Source organism: Enoplosus armatus, chromosome 12, assembly GCF_043641665.1.
Source record: "Enoplosus armatus isolate fEnoArm2 chromosome 12, fEnoArm2.hap1, whole genome shotgun sequence".
Taxonomy (NCBI): domain Eukaryota; kingdom Metazoa; phylum Chordata; class Actinopteri; order Centrarchiformes; family Enoplosidae; genus Enoplosus; species Enoplosus armatus.
In genome coordinates this window covers 6,773,605-6,797,646 of record NC_092191.1, presented here as the reverse complement: position 1 = coordinate 6,797,646, position 24,042 = coordinate 6,773,605, and the positions used below count along the sequence as shown (strand labels likewise).

General features: G+C 42.2%; 1 protein-coding gene across 1 annotated transcript in view; it reads left to right on the top strand.

Moving 5' to 3' along the window:
• camkmt (calmodulin-lysine N-methyltransferase) overlaps nucleotides 1–24,042 on the top strand; it is a 96,335-nt gene that overhangs the window by 48,589 nt on the left and 23,704 nt on the right. Inside the window, exons 5-7 of the mRNA XM_070916452.1 lie at nucleotides 17,666–17,726; nucleotides 19,174–19,225; nucleotides 22,982–23,045. Of these exons, the coding sequence (XP_070772553.1) occupies nucleotides 17,666–17,726; nucleotides 19,174–19,225; nucleotides 22,982–23,045 (177 nt within the window). The remainder of the gene's footprint in view (nucleotides 1–17,665; nucleotides 17,727–19,173; nucleotides 19,226–22,981; nucleotides 23,046–24,042) is intronic.

Below are 24,042 nucleotides of genomic sequence, written 5' to 3'. Positions count from 1 at the left end.
TAAGCTCGCTCCCTCCCAACAGAGTAAATCATCTCACTAACTAAGCAGCACCATCTGTAACCACTGGTGACCACCCGACCCATGACAGGCCTCGCCTGCTCTGACTGACAGCTGAGATTGTCCTGGCCCCTGCTGGTAACTCGTGGCAACAAATTGGTCTTGTTGGGTGATGATGGGGTGGCTGGTGTGTTACAGTGTGTGTGTATGAGAGACAGAGAGAGGGAGAGGGGGGGCAGGCAAACAGAAAGAATGAGGAGAGCTTATCCCTCCCACTCAATTACTGACCCTGACTGTGTGTGTGTGTGTGTGTGTGTGTGTGTGTGCGCGCACGCACGCTCTTCCCTCCCTCCCACTCATCTCAAGGCTCTGACAGTTGGCTATTGTCTGCCTGCCTCTGTCACTTATCAAACAGTGCAAGTTAGTCCAACCCTACAACATCACCCCCAAAAAAGAAATCATTTTCATCACCGTGTGCGTGATCATTAGCACCGGAGTATAAACCAGCTTTTTTTCTTCGCTCAGAAGTCTGAAACATTTCCAGTGACCTATGACCCATACAGTGCGTCTGTGCCTTGCCACATTTAGCTGTCTGATTTTTTTTTATTGATCCCAAAAACATCCTTAAACTTTAAAATTTCCTCCCAGCTCATCGTTGGTAACCGTCCTGAGTGAGGAACTTTGGAAGTGCTACTGGTGCTGTAACCAAAATGAAGGACTGTCTCTGTAATGAAATAATTAATTAATTTAGATTATGCTTTTTTTCCTGGTTGTGTTTTTGTTTGTGGGAACATTTCAAGACTAGAGATCATATGAATTCTATAGAAAAAGACGTGCTGCTCTGTGAAGCGAACTATGACGTATCACTGTCACCTGCTGAGATGAATAAGAAAGTGCATCTCACATTGAATGGTATGAATGATATTAAATGATAATATGTAGTTATTGGGTGATCCCCTCACTTCTTAAATAAGTAGCCTTTGCTGTGTGATGTAGCGCCTGTGCTCTTTTGCCATACATGCTAATGTTATATTTAATAAAAGTGTTATAATTTCTTCCGGTGTTAGTGGTGGGGGTCTTTCAGGCAAGATTGTGCGTCTCGGGTATAATACGCTGTGGGAAGTCCTGGATCTGTGATGTGACCGCACAGCAAACAAAATCTCATATGATGGAAATTAATGATAATGAAAACTGAAATATAAAACTTTCTTTCCAAATGTCGAAGGCTATTTTTTATCTGATTGCACTTTTAAAAAGTAGTAATCTGGTCAGGATGTGGACTGTCTTGTCACCCTTCTCCAGAGGGACCAAGACAAATACACATGTACACACACTTCATGGGAGCCATTTCAATAAGGACCAATCTCTGACATGAAATATTCATCACAGCCTTCTGTGCCCAGAAGGTGCCATGCTCTCTGTATGTTGCCTGGGTTTGGCGTCAGACCAGTGATACACACACAATCTCACTCACACTAGGTGTTAAAGTATTCTTTTCTTGTTGTTGTCCCTCCTCTTCTGCCCTTCTCCATTTCCCCATTTCACTCTCGGTTGCTCTGCCACTCTCAGACAATCTGTCTCTCTCTCTTTTTCATGCCCTGTCTTCCCTCCTTCTGTCTTTTCTGCTCTTTCACTTTACCTCTTTTGCCTTCATGCCTCCTGCAACAAAAAACAAAAACGTTTTTTTCTGGTCTTCACTGTCGTTTCCTCCAATTAATTTGTCATGAAGGTGGGTGTCAATGTGACAAACCAATAAACCTTCCACTCAATCTTCTATTGTTCAGGGTATGGAAGGCAGCAGTGTCTCTTCTGTAGGACGATTCAGAAATTCAAATACATTCCTCTTTTGTCAGTAACTTGTCAAAGTGCAGGGTCAGTTTGAGAGAATGTCAGTCTGATGTTTAAAGATGTTTACATGACAATTCTCAGTCATCCATGTAAATGTCAAAGGCAACTGGATTTTCTTGGATGAGTCTGGTGAACGATGCAGACCTTCAAATGATCCTCCAGTTGGCACTTAAAGAAATACCCCAATGAAGATGTTGCTAATTCTCACCTCTTGTGCGCTTAAATGGCGGCTCACAACAAAGACAGCCCTTGTAGACAATGAACCCAAAAAAAGTGTCAAAACATCCATAGAAACTTTTCTAACAACAATATTTAGGCAGGACAGAGTGTATAAGTAGATGAACTGGACTGTGACTGTTGGCTGCAGTTTAAAATGAAGTGACAGTTCATTTATCAGAACTATTATCTCAAAATGGCTTCAAAGTGAAAATATTTCTTTAAATCTATTGGATTTTTAAAGAGCATTAAATCATGAACTGACCAAACTGACAGTAAATTGACCTCAACCTTAGAAAACCCCCCAAAAATTATAATCATCCATTCATCATTCTCTGATTTATCTGTTTGCATGTGTAGAGACACTGGCCTCTGTCAGCCCATCTGTTCAAAAAGGGACAGAGAACTTAAAAGTATTCAGATTCATGTTTTGTACTTCAAACTCCGAGAAGAAAGTAGCGCATGTAAAGCAAAAACTGAATGATTGAAATATTCTTTTTTTCTCTGATAGCCTTATCTGGCTACACACATACATACACATACATACACACGTGTGCGGAGAAGGAGGTCTTATGTGGTACAGTAAGTAGTGGACCATGGGGCTGCATCCATTATGTTAGAGCATGGCTTTATGAGCGCTCCTTTGTCACCTGCACAATGAACACACTCTGAAGGGGGCTCGAGCAACTTTGTTGTGCTTTACGATTTCTATTTTCATGTTCAGTATTACGATTGCATTCCAGTGATTGTGCATGTGCCTACCATTGTGATTTTTCCAGTTTGACTTCTCACATGCAAAAACCTCCATCTTTAGTCACCATCAGTGGCTCCCCATCGAGGAAATGACCCGTGCTTAGCCACACAACATGCTAGCTGTGCTCAGACAATCAGCATAGCATTAGCAGCACCGTTGAATAGAGCCATCATGGCTGCCTAGCCCTAGGGAGCCAGATGTCTGCCTATGGGCTTTATGGAAAGTGGAGATCCTGCAGAGCTGCTGAGGGCCAGAATGGAGGCCAGTGTGGTCTCCGTTAGAAACTCCTCCTAAATGTCTTTGTGCTATGTTCCTGTCCTTTCATGTCCTCTCTGTTTGTTGCATAATTTGAGGATTTGAGTGAAGATGACTTCAGGCACTGATATTGTCCTGCCGACATATCGGAGTAGCCTTCTTACCGGTTGTCTCTCCTCCACATGGCATTCATTTAGTCCTTTTGCCCATTTATTAATCTAACTGCCTATGTATTGCATATATAGTATATATATTTATTTACAGTCCTCTGTCTCTCTCCCTCCCTTCCTCTGTCAGGTGTTGTAGCAGGTATTACTTTGAAGAGACCTGCCTGTATATACAGCGGGAGAAAGAGAGAGAAGCAGATAGACAGAGGTAGAGAGTTAGATAGGGCTAAGTGGCCTTTCGTTGCCCCCAGGGTGTGCTCCGATGGCGTCCGTGGGTGCTCTTTGTCCAGAGCTTTCACTGTGATTAGAGCGTTTGAGTTGACAATTCACTTAACACCCCCTTTCTTTCTTTCTCTCTCTCTCCCTCCTAATCTGTCTTTTTCTCGCACCTTCAAGAACCCCTCGTCCCTCCACCCCTCCATCCCCTTGCTCTCTCACGCACACACTCTCAAGGTATATTACCTGTTCTTGTAATGCAGTTAAGCTCAGCTAGAAGCCTTTCCTCGTAATACCACTTAATTCCCCATGTGGCAGCCAAAGTAACTGCAATGAGAGAGAGAGAGTGGTGACCAGTGGTGGTGGTGGTGGGGTGGGGGAGGAGAGACAGAGAGTGGGGAGATGAGGTGAGAGATGGGGAGTGGGAAAGGTACCATCTATGCTGCTGCTGTTTGGTGGGCCCTAGCCATCGACCCAGCATGATAGTGGCTCTGATTGCAGAAGACCAGCGTGCCTCTGCCTGAGAGGCGCATGTAAAATATGGGACATTTCGTAAAGGTAATAAATACATGGGGTTCGGCTCCACTTGGATTAGTCCTCCTGTTATGTGGCATTCCTGACAACTAGGCAAGTCTGAATGTCCAACCTCCTACTGGGAAAATAAAATGGAGCGCCACTTAATGTCAGTGTTTCCAACAGATTCAGGTGGCTTTCAGAAACCTACCTGACTCCTCTGACAGGCAGTCATGTTACATCATCTCAGCCAGAGGTACGCAAAGGATCCTACACAATGTGACTACTTATTTAAATTAATTGATAAGTTGAATTTCCTGAAAGACGGGTGTGTGAACCTCAGCTATTCATCTTTAAATGCTACTCTTCGCTTCTTTAGTAAGCAAATCTGTTTAATGCCTTTAAAGTGCTCATCTTTCTTCCTTTTGCTGAGGGGGAGGACTTGAATATTTGCTGGTTTTCTCAATCAGTATTTTCAGTGACATTTCTTTTTATCGGACGTTTTATAGACCAAATGATTAATTGATTGATCTGGAACCTAATTTGCAGATTAATTGATAATGAAAATAATATATGTAGCCCTTGACTTGCACAGTTTATATCTCTTTCCCTGTCTCTTCAATGCTTAAAATAGTATTAAACAGCTGTTTAAAAATCACACAGTAACAATGAAACAGCACTGTGCATTGAAATACTAAACATAAACGTTTGCTGTCATTCGCTCTCTTCCTGTCTACTCTTTCTCCTCAATCTAGTAGTCAGTAGCCAGCTAGAGATAGAAAAAGACAGGAGCGATGAGAGATTAAGTAGCAGAAGAGAGGAGAAAATGACAAAGTGACAAAGAAAGAACGAAGGAAGGAGAAAAGGATAGGGAGAAGACAGAGGATGTGGTGACATTGCTCCTGGGTTAGTGCTCCAAAACGGAGTGCTAAAATCATTTCAGCTCAGATAAAGCTCTGGCCACTGCCAGGCCGCCCCAGGATATCTGCCCTGCTCATCTGCCTCTCCAATGAAACGCCTGCACACAGGGAGCCTTCAGGCAGCCCGAACGTGAACGCGCCCGCACACACAAATGCAAATACACACACAGATGCTAACTCAGTCAGAAATACACACCCACACTGCTGTATCACATGTGCACACACTCGCTGGCCACTCATGGCGAGTTTGTCGCAGTGCAGTGTATTTCAGTTGAGAGAGGGAGAGCGACAGAGTGCCCCAGGGGTTTCCTTCCTCCTCTGAACCTCCCAAATTAACACCCTGCCACCACCACTCCTCCTCCCAATCACTGCTGCCCACACCCATTTGAATCGTCTATACTTCAGCCCACAAACTCACTCCTATCCACCCCATTAACCTTTTTCCTATCCTGCTCTCACCTTCTCATAGACTGCTTTCACCCTGCCTCCACCTCCGGCCTTTTCTCAGAAGTTCATCTTTTTGAGTCTGAAAACATTTCAGTTTACTCACTATCAAGTCATTCATGATACGTTGGCTTGTCCTCCTTACCAAATGTCAAAACCAATGTTACGATCTTAATATTTTTGGAATGGCTCAACTGGGACCAGGTTCAGTAAGGGCAGCGATGTGATTCAGTTAACAAACTATCAAAGTCAAATCAAAGTCTGTTGACTATTTTGTGCCAAGGCGCAGTGCATCGAGTGGTTGAATTTATTGCAAATCTGTCTTTACCAAAATTGTGAAAAGCATTGGAGAATAATTTCAAGTGTCGTCCATCTTTTTCACATACACAAACATGTTTGCTTAAATAATACAACTTCACATACGTAACAAAATGGCATAACAGTGAAACAAAGGGTCCAATAAACAAGCAAGCTGTGACAAGCGATCAACAGTACAGCGTTAGGGAAAGCAACTGCTCAACCGAACATGCAAGCCACCAAATATGTCCTTATTTCAAATCGGCCAGCTTGATGTTAGTTGGAGCGTGAAACTAAGTGGCCAATCACGGTCGGGAGTGACCCTGCAGGCAGCCAATCATTCACGTGGATCAGCATAGCGTACACAGTAAAGGACTGGATTCCAAAATAGGCATAAAACTTTCCGTAGAGCCACTGCAGAAGCCTGTCTCACATTTTGTGCTGTTAAATCTTATCTCTTATAGAGTTATGATGCAACAAGCTTATATTTAGCATAATCTTTGCCAAAATATGATCACCAGCAAACCATCCTGAACCCTCTCCCCTTTCTACACCCACAGTCATACATAACTAAGTCAGCTTTCGTCCATCCGAAATCATCAATCCATCATCAATACAACATCCAGATTGTATCAGAAGTGTTGTGATCAGAGTGAGGGTGAAGTGAATGAGAGTAGAGCTCATATTTCATGATTTAATTAACCATTTACGTCATTTGTCATGCAAAAATTGTCTAATTGTGGCTTCTCAATTCTGATGATTTGCTGCTTTTCTTTGTCCTATGTTGTAATAAACTAAATATCATTGAGTTTTGGGCTGTTGATCAGATGTAACAAGCAGGTTCAAGACATCAACTTAGGCTTTAGAAAATTGTAATGGAAAGTGAATTAAAATAATCCTTAGCTGCAGCCTTAAATAAGACACACTCTCCCCTCCCCTAAAGAGTACTGTAGTACTTGTACCTGTGCAAGGCACCAAACCCAGGCATTGCTTAGCAGCTACTGGACAACCCAGCAGTGCTTGGATGTGTATTCGATGTATTGGTAAGAACATTCAATTTATACAGTTAAAACACATTCTACACTCAATTTGGCAATCTGTCCCACAGCAGCACTGTCTTTGTATCCAAAACGGATCTGCACCCTCTTGTTTACTCCCCCACCCTTCCCTTTGCTCCCTATAACCTCTATATTATGTCTTCTCCCATCTCTCCCTCTCCTCTCGTCTTCCCTCAGCACCTCTTCACCGAGATAGAAAATCTGGATCTCATGTTTAAGGCATTAGTGTAGTTGTTGGGCAGACTCCTGGATGCTCTAGCAGTGGATGAGATTTCTGTCTCACTCTCCTCTGTCACACACACCCCTTTTCTGTCACTCTTCCTGAATATATATACTTTCCTCCTTGCGCCAGTTTCCCCATTTTTTTTAAAATTTTGATAACTTTGTGGCATACAACTCATAATCGTTCCCTGCTCACTCCTACACTGATCATGGAAGTACAAACACACACAGACATGCGTTCACCCAAAACTATGCACACTCACGTTGCGCACACCTCATACTGAGTCATGGTGGAGGCCGTGTAGATTCATGTGCTATCATTTCCTGTCAGTCTAACGGGACGACAGCGTCTGAGGGTAACAGACCAAACTTTGTTGTTCTAAATTTGTGATGACCTTGTGTATAAGTAATTCATTACCAATTCTTACTGAGACAATGTGAATAGACAAAGTACAACTAACCATGTACAGACTATGTACTGTAGAGCGGCACAAGTGTGACAGAAACATTATCCAGTGAGGTGGTATAGTTGACTAAAGCAATCTTACCCTTGAGGTCGAATTTGTAGCTGTTGTTGAGCTTTCGATCTTTACCAGCAGATGGAGTTTCCTCAGTTGTCATGGGAAAACATTTTTACTGAGCACTTAAAAGGCCTCTTGGTCATGTTGGCTAGAGCAGCGATGATTAGTTGATTAATTGATAAGTCAATTGACAGAAAAACAAACAAATTAATTCACATAATCATTTCGTGAAAATGCCAAACATTTTCAGGTTCCAACTTTCTGGTCTCACAGTTTATTGACAAAGTGATTATGAGAAAATTATCAGCAGGTTCATCAATAAGTGAATTATTGTGAGTTACAGCCCTAGTAGACTTTTACAAATACGGTGGTACTTTTTCACCCCAGATCAGATCATTGGTCAGAATCCATTTCCATATTTCTCCTGGTCTGAACTCAGCTTTTCTCTGATCCTCATGGTTAAATGAGCAATGGTAAAGGATCAGCAGTTAGAGTCCGAATGCAGCCAGTGAATGTTTTTATTAGAGTATACTGTAAGTGCAATGATTTGTGTGTGTGTGTGTGTGTGTGTGCGTGTGTCAGTGTCATAACACTGTTGCATGTTTGTCCTTGTATTGTTTGTGGATGGGAATTAAATTCAATGTTATTGATGTTTAAATGACATTTATGGGTACCCCACAGGCTACCAGAGTAGTTTAAAAAAACAGAAAGGAGGGTGAGCGAACAAGAGATACTGAAACTACATTATTTGGTACAAATGATTTTATTGTATTTGCTTATAAAGTAGGAAACCACTCTGCAGGCAGAGAGGTCGCAGACTTACTCGTATAACACCAGACCGACTGACACAGCGTCAGATATTGGTGTGTTCTCGCCTTCTACAATCTCATTTATTTGGAGATGGGGGTCGTTTTAGAAGTGCTTTTTTTTAAAGCAAAGCCCACCCAGGCCACCAATTTGTTGAAACAACTGGTGTTTTTGATGTCAAATAGGGTGACACTTGCATTACAATGACTAGTCGGTTAAAATTTCAATCCCCAGTATCATCAAACCTCACAGTCTCAGGATACTGACAGTAAAACAAAAATAGAAGCGTTTTCACACATATTATGCTGTTTGGATATTCTTTTAAATTCAAATTGAAGCCAGCGCAGATGTGGATAGTAGAATTGATCTAAAATAAAGAATCAAAGCAAATGGTTTTATTGTATACCACTGCATATTGTTCCTGGACTTTGCTGTAGGCAGATGACTCTGGTTTTTCCATTTCACATCGGTTCACGTTCAGAGAGAATACCGCAGGTTGAAGGCAGGGAGGGGCTCACTGGCAGCTGTCATATTTTCTCATATTGTTTCATTGTTTTTCCATGATCCAAGAAACAAGAACCTCTCATCAATCACACTATCCCAACTCTTTTCTCCCTCTTCTTTCTTTCTCTGCTTTTTCTCTTCTTCAGTCACCCCCATTCCCCTGCTCTTTCTCCTTCTCCTGTCCTAATTGTTTATGTACATTAACATTCAAGAAACTAGATAGCTTGCTGCAGGTGACACCCTGTAATTTGACATCCTTGCCTTTCTCCAAGGAAGGAGAGAGATGCAATCTGTGGCAATCTACATTGTGTGTGTGTGTGTGTGTGCAGCGTAATCTGGGGTTGTCACACGGTCCCATGCCACTCTCCATATGCTAATCAATGAATGAAGCTCTGCAGAGCTCTCGTCTGCCAGCTAAACCCCACACCTCAGTGCTGATATGTCTATTAGCCACATGTCAAACTCTGTCTTTGTTTCTGCCTCCTCCTGTCTCTCCCCACATCTCATTCCCTCCCCTCTCATTCGATCGTTCCTCCTCTCTGTAATTCTGCACCGCAGTCTCTCTCACTCCCTCGTTTCTATTCCTTTCTCCATACTGTATTCAACTCTGCTCCTGTTACCCTCACTCCACTGTATTCCTTTTGCTCCTGAACACTCACTATGTACTGACAGTGGTTGCGCACCCGATGTAATTTCATCAAGTGTACACTCTTCTATTCTTTATCAATGAGAAGTGCAGGGCATGATGGGATAGGTGGTGAAGGAAGCCGGTTCATGAAAAAAAACAAAAAAATGTTGTAAAACATTGATATTATGTAAACAAAAATACCAGTTACAGCTTGAGAGATTTTTTCTTCGTTCCGCTTCATATTTGAGTAAAAAAAGCAGATGACGGAAATAAAGATGCACATTTCCTAAAGTATATCACCATTTTTGTGGGTTTATAAAAGGTTGGTATTAAATAAGACACTGTATGGAGGTGAGTTCTTGGTCTAAATGATGTGTAACATTATGTAAAGCCTGTAATATCGGGTTTAGTGCTTGCACACTTAAGAACCATAGCAGTGCAAAGAAAAGTTGTCCTGCTTGCTCTACATTTATCAATGCTTTGCTTTTATGTCACTCCTGCTGCAGTACTGTCCTCTCCAACAGCAACCAGCACTAGATGAGATCCAGGAGCAGAGTCTGTCATGTGGACAGACATGCTGACAGGTAGAGGAGAGATAAAATGAGACGTAGTCACGCATTTGTCTTAATGCTTTTGGAAGCTTTAAGACAAGATGACAGACAGACAGACAGACAGGTGTGGAACCAGGCAGACAAGAAGGCAAGCAGACAGTTACAAGGGCAGTTAGACAGGCAGTCAGCCCTGGCATTTTGCAGCAGATAAGTAAGCTATCAGAGGAGGGGGATAAATAGCAGAGTAAAGATTGGTCCCGGCCCCCTCAGAGAGGAGCGGGGGGCCACAATGCAGGCGTGGTGGGCAGATAGCCCCCTGCTCTCATTATACTCTGCCTAATCCAAAACGATGTTTACTCAGAGAGAGAGAGAGAGAGAAGGGCCACGCTTATCGAAGCCCTGCACAGTCCTCCAAGCGTGTGTGCGAGTGTGTGTGTGTGTGTGTGCGAGTGTGTGCGTGTGTGTGTGTGTGTGTGTGTGTGTGTGTTTGTGTGTGAGTATGTGTTAAAATGAGCCTATTCCAATGGAAAAAGGGATCAGGAGTGTCTCCGAGGCAGACTCTGTTGGCTAGAATGTCGATGCTTATCACACATCGCCTGGCTCTTCTGGTGAAAGGCGAATAGGCTATCTAAACTGCCTATTCACAGCATGTGTATTTACCATACCAGCTAGGCAGATTGATCATTTCATAATTGCTATTATTATTAACACACTGCTAATAATAGTTCAAGCTTTTATAAAAACCTGACCTAATCTGGTTTATCAGGGGATGAAGATCCTTAAAGGCCACAAAGCATTTTGCTTGTTTGAAAATGAAATCAGTCGTGTTTCTTCCCTGTTGACTTGTGTTTACATTGCAGCTTTTCTGCCTCCCATCACCTGACTGCCGTAGGTACCTAATTCATATGCTGCTTGATGGCTCCTAAAAGGCTGAAGTACCTCTATAATTCTTGGTAATTTGCCTCAGTGGCATTCAGATTCTTCCTGCTGATTACGCCTTTCTTTACTATTATTTGATATAGAGATGTACAGATTACAGTATCAACAGTATTTCAGTATCAACATACTAGATTCAGTCGTCAGCACTCTGTTTTACTTGTCCAGCCCTTCAGTTAGGCTTCATAGTAAAAAAACATTTTAAGATTTCTCTTCAGCAAAAATCTATTTTTAATCTTGAAAATGTAGCTGGATGAGGAGTAATCGAATACTAGACAAAATATACTGTACCACAAATCCTCCAACCAAATCTTCTTATACATATTGTGTATTAGGAGTGACAGTTTACATACTGTGTATCTAGAATATATCCTCACAACCAAATCTATTTTTGTGCATAGAGGATTTTGGACTTAACTCCTCAGTTGGTGGAAATATACTATTTTTAATGTATCTTATATCATATTTACAACTGCTTTGACTCTTGTATAAGGTACAATTCAAACATACTTCTAAAGAGCAGTACTGCAGTTTTGGTGTGCCCATCCACCCCCCAAATACATTTTTCGTTGTAGATTGATGCTGTTTTGTATGATAATGTGTATCAAAGTGTTTGTCCCAAAATGCATGGCAGTTTGAAAAACAGACAGAATTGATGTTGTTCATCATTCAATATCAAAATACAGAGTCCAATCAGTAAAAATGTTACCCTTTATTACCCTTTACAAAGTACTATATTTTTTAAGTATTATAGTGTTTTGTCACAGAGATCTCACTGTTTATTGTCAGTTTGTAGCTCAACTGCTAGTGTTAACACAAACTAGCTCTCACACACAGACACACACACTTTTACCTCTGTACACAATCTTCTTCAATCTGACTTTCTCTTTGACCTCTCTCTCTCTCTCTCTCTCTCTCTCTCTCTCTCTCTCTCTCTCTCTCACACACACACACATGCACCCATCAGCGCCGTGGTCTTGTGAACTGTGTGTACCCCTGTCTAGGCTGGCCGGGGTAATCCCGGCCTCCACTAAAGTAGCCGTGTGAGAGGACAGATTGTCAGTTGATCATGGCCAGCCGAGAGCCTTATCCCTTATTGGATCGGCCATGGAGGAGGCTTAGGAATTATCTGAGGCCTCGCTTAATGTGGAGACGGATCACCGCCAGAGAGCCACGGAGCCTGAAGACATGCTGGGCCTGAGGGGAGAGAGAGACACTGTGTGTGTGTGTGTGTGTGTGTGTGTGTGTGTGAACGAAACCAACAGAGAGGTGTGTGTTTGTGTGTATCAGTATGTAATAGTGATAGAGGCACGTGTGAGTGTATATGTGCGTGCACAAAGCAACATCGTGGCCCACTTAACCCCATCTTGACACCTCTCTCTCTCACTCCCCTTCCTTGCTTAGTCTGTTTTTTTTGCTATCCATTCCTGTCCTCCTCACCCCCCTCCCTTCTGTTACTCCTGTCATTCCCATTGCTCCTCTTTCTCTTTGCCACCCCGCCCCCTGCCTCATTCCCACTCCTCTTCCTCTGCTTCTTCATCTCTGCCCCCCCCCCCTTTCTTTCTCCTCTTGCTATTTGTTCCTCAGCCCATCTTATGAACCTCATCTTTCATTTTGCTGTCACCTCCATCGGACTTTCTTCCTTCATCCTGCTTAACTTTCTCCCTCTTCCTCCCTCTATCCCCAACCTCCCTATTCCTCCCCACACCTTCTTCCTCACTGCTCTTCTGCACTCCTTTAAATTCTCCTCTTCCACACTGTTGTTTGCGTTCCTCTCCTCTCTGATCATCTCTCTCCTCCTCATCTTCCTGCCCCTCCTCTGTCTCTTTTTTTACTCGTCCCATTCTTTCTATAGCCATATACAGCAGCACTGTGTCCTCAGCAGGAGACCTGTTAGAGGCTGATGAAAGAAAGGCAAAAAAACAGACATTTTATTTTCCCAAGATAAAAGGAACAGAGCTATGCTTTGTTAAGGAAAACTGTTGACCAATGCCTCATATCTCAGCCCCCCCCGGTGTAACTGTAAATACAGGAGCTGACAGAAGTAATGCATATCATTAAATTGTAAAGCAAACATGATGGTCATCGGCTGGTCTTATATGTGAACTGACCTTTGTGACGGTAAATGCAGAGTTGTCAGGGACAATTTAGAATATGTCAGACCTACAAGAGTCCACCTGTCATTTAAACAGGTCTGAAAAGCAGCAATCAATATTGCTTTCAGCACAAGCTCACTTAAGCAGATCCTGTTATCTTTTAAATGAAAGTGTTGAGGCTCTGTTTAATTAATTCTTGGTACTAAGAACAGAGTAACGGCCTCGTTTCAATCAAGTACTGTTAGTTTAGCTTGGCTTAACTGAGTTATTTTCGTCCGTCTCTCCTCAAATAGCACCTGGATCACCTTCAGATATTTGAAATAGCCCTTTAGCTAATTCCATCCGTGCTGTCTGATCCCTGGCCTTGGAATGCCTCGGGATCCCTCAGGAAGAACTGGAGAACGTGGGTGGGGTGAAGCATGCCTCTGTGACTGGGTTACCTTTCTTAGCCTGCTGCCACTGCGGCCCAAACCTGGCTAATTCCATCCCTGTGCATGTGATTACTGACCGCTACTGAGGCCAGATTAGCTCTGCCATAAGTCGTGGAGTCAGCCCCAGGTCACCCGGATGTGGAGCGATGAGGGTTTAGGAGCATGGCGTTATACAGTAGATTCAATGGGTAGCTGCCACCAAGAAATCTGATTAGTTCAGCAGGCCTCCCTCCTCCGGTACTGTTAACATTGGGTGTGTCTCACTTTATAAAATGCACCAAGTTTGTTTCTAAGCAAGTATTAAGAAACATATGGACAGCATGCAACTGCTTGCACTACTCACGTCTTGTATTCAGCCGTTGAGTTTCAACCCTACAGTCGGTCTTCATCAGATATTATGCCATACCATAGATGCATGTTCATGGTTAAAATAAAATTGCATCCTCCTCTGACTTGGTTGGGCAGATACAATAAAAAAATAAATAAATAAAGATAAGCAGAAACAGTACAGAATGCCTGGAAATCAAATGATAATCACAATATTTTTCTGTATTGAGATCATGATTAGATTTCATCACTATTGATTGGTCTTTTAATATTTGAGCATTCTACATGGCCAGAAAACTGCCTCCATTTTCACTTTTAAGCAATAAACCCATAATGTACAGTAAATCAAAATAGGATGTCCTCCACGTGAAATTGGTGTCTTATGAAAGCTGCATATGAATAAAAATTGGACTCAATAAGAGTAATAATACAGCTTGCAAACACAAAAAATGTATCCCTCCAACAAGACTAAAGTGTGCTTGAAATAAGCACCAGTCACTGGTCAGACATATTTTTGAGAACAGTGTGCAGCTTTATGGCACAGCAGCATGAGCAAGCCACTCCAAAGGGGGAAAAAAAGGTTTGCAAAAGAACAATTATCAAACCTCCTCATGCATAAAATGAACACATGCACAACAGACATGCAAAGCCACGATGTATAGTACACATATACTTTTTAAGAAGTGCCTTTTTCATCAGAAAGACAGGTTCTAGCTGTTTTTAAACCAACAGTAACAACCCAGAGGGGAGTTAACAATGTTTCAAGCACACAACCCCAATAAGCTGCACATGGTTTTCAGGGTAACACCATTGACAAGGTTTAGTGCCTGGGACAGATAACTTTATTAAGCTGATACACACTCACACACACACACACACCTACACTGCTTCCTTTCCTCATCTAGTAATTGAAGGTGAGAAATAATTTCATTATCCTCAGGAAGAGTAATCTGCTCTGTACTCCTGATCCCTTCATTTCCTACAGTGCACCTCGACCTGGGAGGCACACACACACAAGCAGGCATCACATACTTATCACACATGCATGCACGCACGTACACAAACACACAGACACACACACATAGTTCCTATCACCCTGGGCTATTAATGTTATTGGAGTTAGGGATTAACCGTCCGATTCACATATGCTTTACAAAGCTTTATTACTTAGTGCTGTCTGTCTTGCTCTCTCTCTCACACACATGCATGAGTTGACACACTCACACTGATGCACACACACTGGCACATAACTTTGTATTAAGGAAAGTTAGTGGACAGGAACAAGCCCTCAGCAGAGGGTATGAAAACATTGCAAGAAACATCTGGTTTAGAGCGTTACATTATTGGTCCTGGACTGGACTCTTGGGCACAGTGTTATCTTGTTTTATTTTTCTTGAAATCATAATCACAGGTGGCCTTGAGGCATCTTGGTTTAACACATACAGATATACAATCCCTTTAGGGATGTGTAGACATCCCGAAACAACCTGCAAGAAGGGTACAGTGAGGCTTTGTCTGAATTCTCCCCCTGAGACCTTCCCCTCCAGCTTCAGGGTGGGATGGTGTCACAATAACTCCTCTACCCAATTAGATGCCACTTGTGACTTGTACACATCATCAGGAGTCAACAGCACAATGAAAACCAAATGAAACCGCAGATGAGAGTGTGGGGGCCATCAGTTTTCTTCTTGCTTATGTTGTTGAATGGCAGATCACACCCGGTTTCTTGTTGCATTACCACCCTCTACTGTTCATCTGCCCAAGATGTTTTGGGTGGTCTTTGATGTCATCTGTGAATATTGGATGGGGGAGGGGCTAAGCTGTCATCTCATAGGGCAAAGGTGTGTGGTGCGACACCATTACGTTTCATGTGAACACACAATCAAAAGGGGAGGGATCAAAGGTATGGGGGAAGGGAAGAATTGGGATGCAATTTAGGACACACACAGTTCCCCATGCATGCACCTGTTCTAGAGGATGGACAGGGACTGAAGTTGCTCCTGTGCCTCAGTCCTGCAGCAGAACAGGGTTTTGTGTCTTCCTGATGAATACTGGAGTTGATTATTCATCAGGGTAACACAAGTTGCCCCTCAGGCTTTGTTCTTCTGCAGTGACCCCAGTCAAGTCCAAATTTCACTTGAACATAGGACTTGACAGAGTATCTAAAATCTAAATCATGATAAATTGTCTTGATAAATGTAATAAGTGTTAATTTTATATTAAAAAAATACAACTGATTTACATTACTTGGCCTTTAAACATTTTTCTTTTTACAAACTAAACAAACTAAATTTGTAACCCATTTCTAGAGATTTATGTCTTCAGTAGGAACAAATAGGCTTGGGCTGTAGAGCCACAGACAAGGTGGGGAAATGAAGGTATTGGGAGACTGACTAATACATTTTTGATTCTGAACTTTTAATGGGATTTGTTGACAATAAAAAAGATAGAATAACATCAGCCTCATCCTTTAAACTCATTGAGAATAAAATGCCCAGAATTATTAAGAATACAAATCCAGAAAATATCAGATAGAAGAAAATATTTAAATGCGCAACAACAAAAAACACATCTTGAGATAGTTTCCAGCATTGCTCTACACACAGTATACCATAGCTGCACTGACCGTTGTGCCACTTGACAGTATAAAGTTTTGCGTACTGTGTGATAAGCGCCTGGCTGAAGGGGAATAACAGATGGAATTTAAAATGTCACCTTATTTAAGTCTTACATGTCTTGACACTCTCTAGACACACAGTATAGCTACTCTGGCTGTCATTGTATTTGTGTGTGTGTGTGTGTGTGTGTGTGTGTGTGTGTGTGTGTGCGCTGTCAGGCCAAGACGTAGAAATGGGGAAAAGGAATATTTGGACATTTTATCAATAGGCATTATTAAATCCTGCTTGCTTGAGCTAATCTTGGCGGACCGGAGCGAGGGGAAAGAGAGAGAGCGAGGAGTGAGCGAGAGAGATAGACACAGAGAGGGCGAGTGAGAGAGCAGTGATGTCTGCCCTATGAGGTGAAGAGAGACCGCCTGTAAGCCGCTTATTATATCGACTACCACCTTTTCTCTCTCCTCCTCCAACCCTCCCTCCCTCCCCAGTTTTCTCTCCTTACCTCGCTCATTTTCTATCTCTGTCTCCCTCCCTCGCTTGCTTTCTCCCACTCATTCTATATCCCCTCGTTCTCTTTTCTCAACAACTCCTTCATATAAACACACACACACACAGGCGGCACCAAGCCGAACCTTCTTGTTCAAAGCCAGAAGCAAAAAGCTGAAGTTTTATTCAAATGAATGTTTACTTTTTCTACTGCCAAGATGTGTGTGTTTTTCTGTGTGTGTGTGTGTGTGTTGAGAGACAGAGGGAAAATAGCACCAAGCATGCAAGTGTGTGTGTGTGTGTGTGTGTGTGTGTGTGTGTGTGTGTGTGTGTGTGTGCATTAGTGTGTGTTACATGCACGGCAGAAGGAGAAGGGCTGACAGTAGGTGATAAGCCAGACAGGCCTGCGCGCTGTGATTATCACCCACCGGACCCCCTGTCACACACACACACACACACACACACACACACACACACACACACACACACTTGCATACACAGTGCCCAATGAGAGAGTGTGTTGCAAGGATTTAGGATAGACAGACAGACAGAAAGACAGACAAACAGAGACTGAGAAGCCTTGGATCACAGGCAAGGTGGTAACCACAAGAGAAGCAAATGAACACAGACTGGAAAACACAATGCATCCAATTATGATTCACTGAACACTCATTGTTTTTATTTGGGTTTATATCAATATTAAGGTGTTTTTGATGTTGAGACACTGGAATCAAAGCACTTTGTCACACTATGAGATGCTAGATAAAAGCCTGCAAATAAAGATCTGTCGCTGAAATGGATAAACATCACTTAGTAACTGAGTCTCTACGTCTCTCTCGGTCTCTCTCTGACTTAGGTGTGTGGCCGTCTGAAGAGGTGATGGCTCATTACTTTCTGCAAAAACGTCACATGTTCAGGTGAGTTATTCCTCTCTTTAAACCTGCTCATTCTCATCGTCAAAAGACTCCACTGTTTCACCAATAAAACAGCTGTGATTAATTCCATCGATCAGGATCTCAGACATTGTTGTATTTAAGGCTCTTTCAGTTAAGCAAATCAGTGTACATTGTTATTCTAATTCAGACAGTTTGTTATGTTTCTGTAACAGTTTGACAACGTTGAATGTTTGAAACAATATTGCACTGTAAACAAATTCAGAAAGATGCTTGGCAGCGTGTAATGGCCGTCTTACCATGTTTGATCTCACAAGAATCCTGCTGCATGATCGGAAATGTCTTTATGATACAAATCAGCAAGAGCAAACTTATTGAAAGCATTGCATTTGTTGTAATAACAGATCGTGGAACTACAGTAGAGAACACATTAAAACTCATAGTAGCAGCAAGGAGGTGAAAGTGGAGTAAAGTAGGTGGATTAACATCCTTGGAAATGCTTATACACAACTGTTGTGAGATAACACCTCATCAAATGTTATGACACCAAAATATATCAGTTCTTCTACACTTAACCTGTTACATCTACAACATTTTGAAAGTATTTCAAGTTCATGAGTGTAGTTATCAGAGACCACATCAGCACCACGACGTTCCCGAAACGGCCTCTAATTTAAATGTGCCCGGGACCTGCAGTTAATGCTCGGTACTTGTGTCATTCTGTACCTTTCCATGCCACGCTGTGTTGTTCTGTGTTGCTCTTTCCCCTGCTCTCGTCTGCTGAGCGCCGGCCTGCCCTGCGGCACGGGGCTGAAAAGCACCCAGGCACCTTTGATTTCCACTCAAGGTGGAACGTCACCCTTTGATTTCCTGTTTTAACATTCAAGAGGCGGGAGGCAGGGGAAGAGGGGGTATTGATCAGAGCAGCGTAGTGAAGGTCAGCAAGAGAGGGAGGGAGGCAGGGAGGGATGAAAGAGGACAGGGGTAGACATGGAGGGGAAGGGGAGATGAAAGGAGGAAGAGGATGGAGAGATGGGTTGAATGAGCATGCAAGCTACAGGACTCAGTGTGTGTGTGTGGGTGTGTATGTTTGTGTGTGTTTCCTCAGATTCCCGCTGATTGAGCTTGTGCTTCTCAATGTTCAGTATTCAGCTTTCAGGTTGATGGTTGAATTGATATTTCTTACCCTGCTGTTTTTACTGTGTGTGTATGTGCATCTGTTTGTATGATAGCATGCGTATGTGTGAGTGTGTATATGTACATTTGTGCACTTCTACTGTACAGTATGTGTGTGTGTGTGTGTGTGTGTGTCTGTGTGTGTGTGTGTGTGTGTGTGTCTGTGTGTGTGTGTGTGTCTGTGTGTGTGTGTGTGTGTGTGTGTGTGTGTGTGTGTGTGTGTGTGTGTTGGTGCTAAACTGCTAGGTTTGGCTCAGCAAGGTGAATCTCACCCCCACTCCTCTCTGTCTCTCAGGGGTGCAGTGTGTGAGTTAGGAGGAGGAATGACTTGTCTTGCTGGGCTCATGGTAAGTGACACACACACACACACACACACACACACACACACACACACACACACACACACAGATTTCTGCAGGAGAAGTGACTTGGCTTCTCCAATGAAATTGACCCCCACCAATCAATACACAAACAGCATGGGCACACAATATCCATACCTATTTCTGTACATATCATTTACTTCTTGTGTGCCTGTGTGTGTTTTCCCTTCACAAGTGTATGCATGCTCACTCTTTACCCACATTAAATTAACGTTAGGTCATTTACTCTTCAGTGTTTACCTCCTTAGGCCATATTTACAGAACTTCTTATGCCTAATGGTTAGCTCGTAACTGCTTGAATAACTTCAAAAATTATGGGTACCCATCCTAAGTTTAAGTCTCCCATGTTTTTGGTCTAAGAGTAATGTACAATGCTCATTAGTAAGTCTATGGTTTCCAGGGCAACATTGTCGATTCCTGCAGGTTGTGACTCTTCATGCCCCATTCACACATATGATTTATTACATGTAAGCTGACAGTGTTTTGTTTTTTTTGGGGGGGGGGGGGTTGTTTTGTCAATAAGCTTTAATTTGCTTTCCCTTATTGGTCATACAAATGCCTTAATTGTTACTATGGCAGCAGTATTTGTACCTCTTGCTACTGTATTTTTATGCTGAATTAATAGCACATTCTAGGTGTAACAAGGTCAACCACACTTTTTCCTCTTAGCTTAAGAGTTCTTTGTTTAGTAAAAAAATGCTTTCAGCAGCATTGTTAAATGTCTTAAGAGAAAACATTCAGCTAGCAACTTTAGGTGTCATTTAGGTAGACTCGATGGTGAGATAAAATACTTACGGACCAATTTTCTTTCAATACTAGGTTGTAGAAAGGAGTTGCATAAAGAATCTCCCTCACATTTGAATGCATGAAAACCAGAATCAGAAGAATAAAACAGCTCATAGGTGAGCATTGATGCATCTTGTCAGAGCACCTGGTACTTGCCCACCAGGACACTGGTTTGTTGGATTTATGGCAAAATAGCACAGCATAGATACTGGCAAAGTACTGTCTAATTATTGCAGATTTTATATGGATGGCAAAGCATGGCATTACAGCTTCTTTTCCAAATAATTTTATGTTTTCAGAGTGTGAAAATTTTCAGATGTGAAGCCAGTTTTTAGGATTAACAGCATTATTTTTGTATAAATTATAATGATTATAATATGCTCTTTCATTATGTTTATCAGCACACTCACACTATCACCAGACCACCTGAGTAGTGACACCTAGCTATATGAACTAGCTTTGATCTTAAAAGCTGTCCTATATTGACGCAACACACACACACACACACACACACACACACACACACACTCAGATATACCGCAGTCTGTCAGCCATAGGGTTTATTAGCCAGGGTCTTAAGGGCCCCTCCACATAGCAGGCGTCAGTGTCCCATCGATCTGCTAGATGCCGTGTGTGTGTGTGTGTGTGTGTGTGGAAGCGTGGTTTTATCTCTTGGCAGTCAATACACCATGTTTTGACATTGGTGGCTTGAGATGGAGTCCTTCCTTCACACCTCTCCTTCTCCTCATCCCTCCTTCATCCGTCACTGACACCACATTCAGGTTTTTTTTCTCTGTTGTCCATGTGAACAGTTCATTCATTATTCCTTTAGTTGTTGCATTTCTTCCCTCCCTTCCACCCTTCTTTTTGTCATTCATTCACCCCCTTTCTTAATTCTGTATTTTTTGTTCTATACCATTTTCACATCCTGATTTTCAATTCCCTTTCTAACACATCCCCCAGCAGTGCCCTGGTAAACTGCACTCCAGATTTCAGGATAATATTAAATGTAATTCACCATCTTCATGGTGACGATCTAGACCAACCTATCACAGAAAGCATCCTCTACAGTACCTTGCCACATGCAATCAAATGAAGATATGTCACCTTAACATTTGTTGCCTCAACCCCAAAATAGATTAAATTAAGCTTCTCTTGGCAGACTTGAAAGCTCATGTCCTGGCCATTTCTGAGTCATGATTAACCCCCTGCATCCCTGGCTGACTACTCTGCTTTGAAAACTATGATCTCCATCACAGATGGATACCATGAAATTTGGTATAGACGCTCATGTTCCGTAATGACATTCCCATCAGCCTCAACTATACTTTGTGTTCAAGGCTAATTAGCAAATGTTAGAATGCTAACACGCTAAATTAAGATGGTGAACTTCACCTCCTCAGCGTCTGCATGGTAGTCACTGTGAGCATGTTATCAGCTCAAAGTAATGCTGTGCCTAAGTACAGCCTCAGGGAAGCATACTTGGTTCCCTACTCTTCCTACGGAGAGCGTCGTCAACCACGTCAGAAGTGCTGATTTTTGTGTTGCATAATACTCCACCAGACAGAGTCTTCTCTGTCTCAGAGTCTTCAATTCCAACAAAAGAAATACGTTGTTTGTCTGTGACTTTAAAACAGCACATAGAAGCGTTTTTACGATCTGACTTTTGGATTGATTTTAAATGACTACTTCGCCTTCATTGTTACAATAATAAACACTTGGTAAAACATGTCATGGTTTTTGGTTTGATATCTGATCAGCACTATATCCAGCACTTCACAGTAGCATACAGAGTTTGACATTTTGATAACCTTCATTTAGATTAAGATGTCTGTGATCATTTGATACAGCCTGACCCTGCATGTGTGTATAATGGCGTTAGCGGGTGGCGGGTTGTTGCTCATGGGTTGCAAGCTTGGACTCCTGATCTTTCAGCTGGATGCTCTGGATCAGCCTGGAGGTCCCTTCCTCCATTTGAGCAGATGGTGGGACGCGCAGCGCTCAGTGACCCCCTCACACTCCCTGCAGGGCCTTTACATGTGTGTGAGTGTGTCTGCATGTCAAAGCATGTATGCGTTTGTTTCAGACATTTTCATATACTTGATATGCTACATGGTGTATTTTCTACCATACAAGTCAAGATTACATTGAATCAACCATATAGGATTTGTGTGCATACCAACACAATAGCTACTTGCAGTTACACTCACCCGTGGGTTTATGCACATACACACAATGCTTAACAGAAATTGACAGCCTGACACACACCTGCTGATATAAAAAAAGGCATCTGCAAAGAAAGGAGAATGTGAAAAGATGAGGTTATAGTAAAGAACACACCTCTCTATCTATATCTCCCTCACACTGAGACACACAGCGCAGCACAAAGCTGTCTATCCATTCTCCTTTCTCCCTCCCTCTCTTTCTCTTCGTCTCTCACAGTCTGCTCTGCAAAGTTATATGAAGGGCATCAGGCAGGCCCGGCGAGCCGAGTGCAGAGTGACAGCGGCGAACGGAGTGATGGCTCGGCCCGATAAACACCCAGCGTCAAATGAAAAGGCTCTGCGCTTGCCATCATCCCCTGTCACAATGCAATTACTGAACAGAGTGATAGCAAGATAGCAGCCCCCACCGCTAGCCACAATGATAAAAGTATTGACTGATTTGATTGAATGATTAAAATAATGCAGACATAAAAATGGGGTGAAGATAGAGAGGGAAATGGCAGGGAGGAGAGGGAGCAATAGAGAGAGAGGGTGGCGCGGGCTGGGCTGCCAAGAGTGAAGCTTTGTAGATATGGTTATGTCATTATTGTGTGTGTGTGTGTGTGTGTGTGTGTGTTCAGATGTTTGCTTCATCTAAGGGTGCTTTTGGTTTTGTTCTTTTGTTCTGTGTTGTTTCATTTCTCCGTCTCTTTCCCATCTCTCTGTCTCTCAGGTTGCCATTTGTGCTGACGTGAAAGAAGTTCTGCTATCAGATGGGAACGAGAAGTCCATTCAGAGTATCCTTTCATCGTCCTCCCTCCTTCTCTTTCTGTCTATCTCTCTATCTGAGCCTCATTCATGCAGCTCACATTTATTTATATGCATTCATATGGATTTATTTATGTGAAAACCTTTTGTCTTTTTTATTAGGGTTTCAATTAGAAAATGTTTTTGTTTGTGCATTCCTGTACACTAAAACACACAGAGCCAAGTGGTTTTAGTACATCAGTTTGATCAAAAATCTATTTAATTTGACTTTTTTTTTATAAAGGACAACAATTTCACATCTAATATTACATGAGTAACATGTGACATCTTTTTTTTATATTTCATATGTGGGAAAGAAAATCACAAAATAAGGCACGGAAAACATTTTTACATGTGGAGTGTGTGCTTCTGGAGTCTTTAAAATACACACTGTTGACAGGTCATTAGGTACACATAGTTTTTTGTTCAACCTTTTTTAAAGAGATATTGATTCAGCTGTTTGGAGGCAGCAGCTTGTGGTGCTGTTGAACTGTATTATGTTATGCCGACAAGTGTTTCTATTATTTTGTCCACCCTGTTTATGTCAGTGAGGGCAGGCTAAGTAACAGAAACACATCTCTCTATGATGCAATACAGTTCAACAGCACCACAAACTACGTTGAAAATGATCATAAAGTTGAATCAATACCTCTCTAAAACAGCTCACACAAAAACCTTTATATTATTATATTATAACCTTCATAAAGTCGGATGTATTGCAGTAGTATTGTATTACAGTGCATTATGTGTACTTGATAAACTGGAAAATTACTGTGTATATACGCCAAAAAACCAATTGCCATTTCTCATTGTCTCAAAAATATCTTGCAGCATCTAAACCATTATTATTGCTGTTCACTTCTGCTAGTATTTAAATCTCTTTCATGCCACGTGATCAAGATTCATTTCTTGTCCTGCTGTAGCTGTACAGTGACTCTTTCAGGCAGTACCATAAATAAAAAGTAGACATTGTGCTGTAACCTTGGT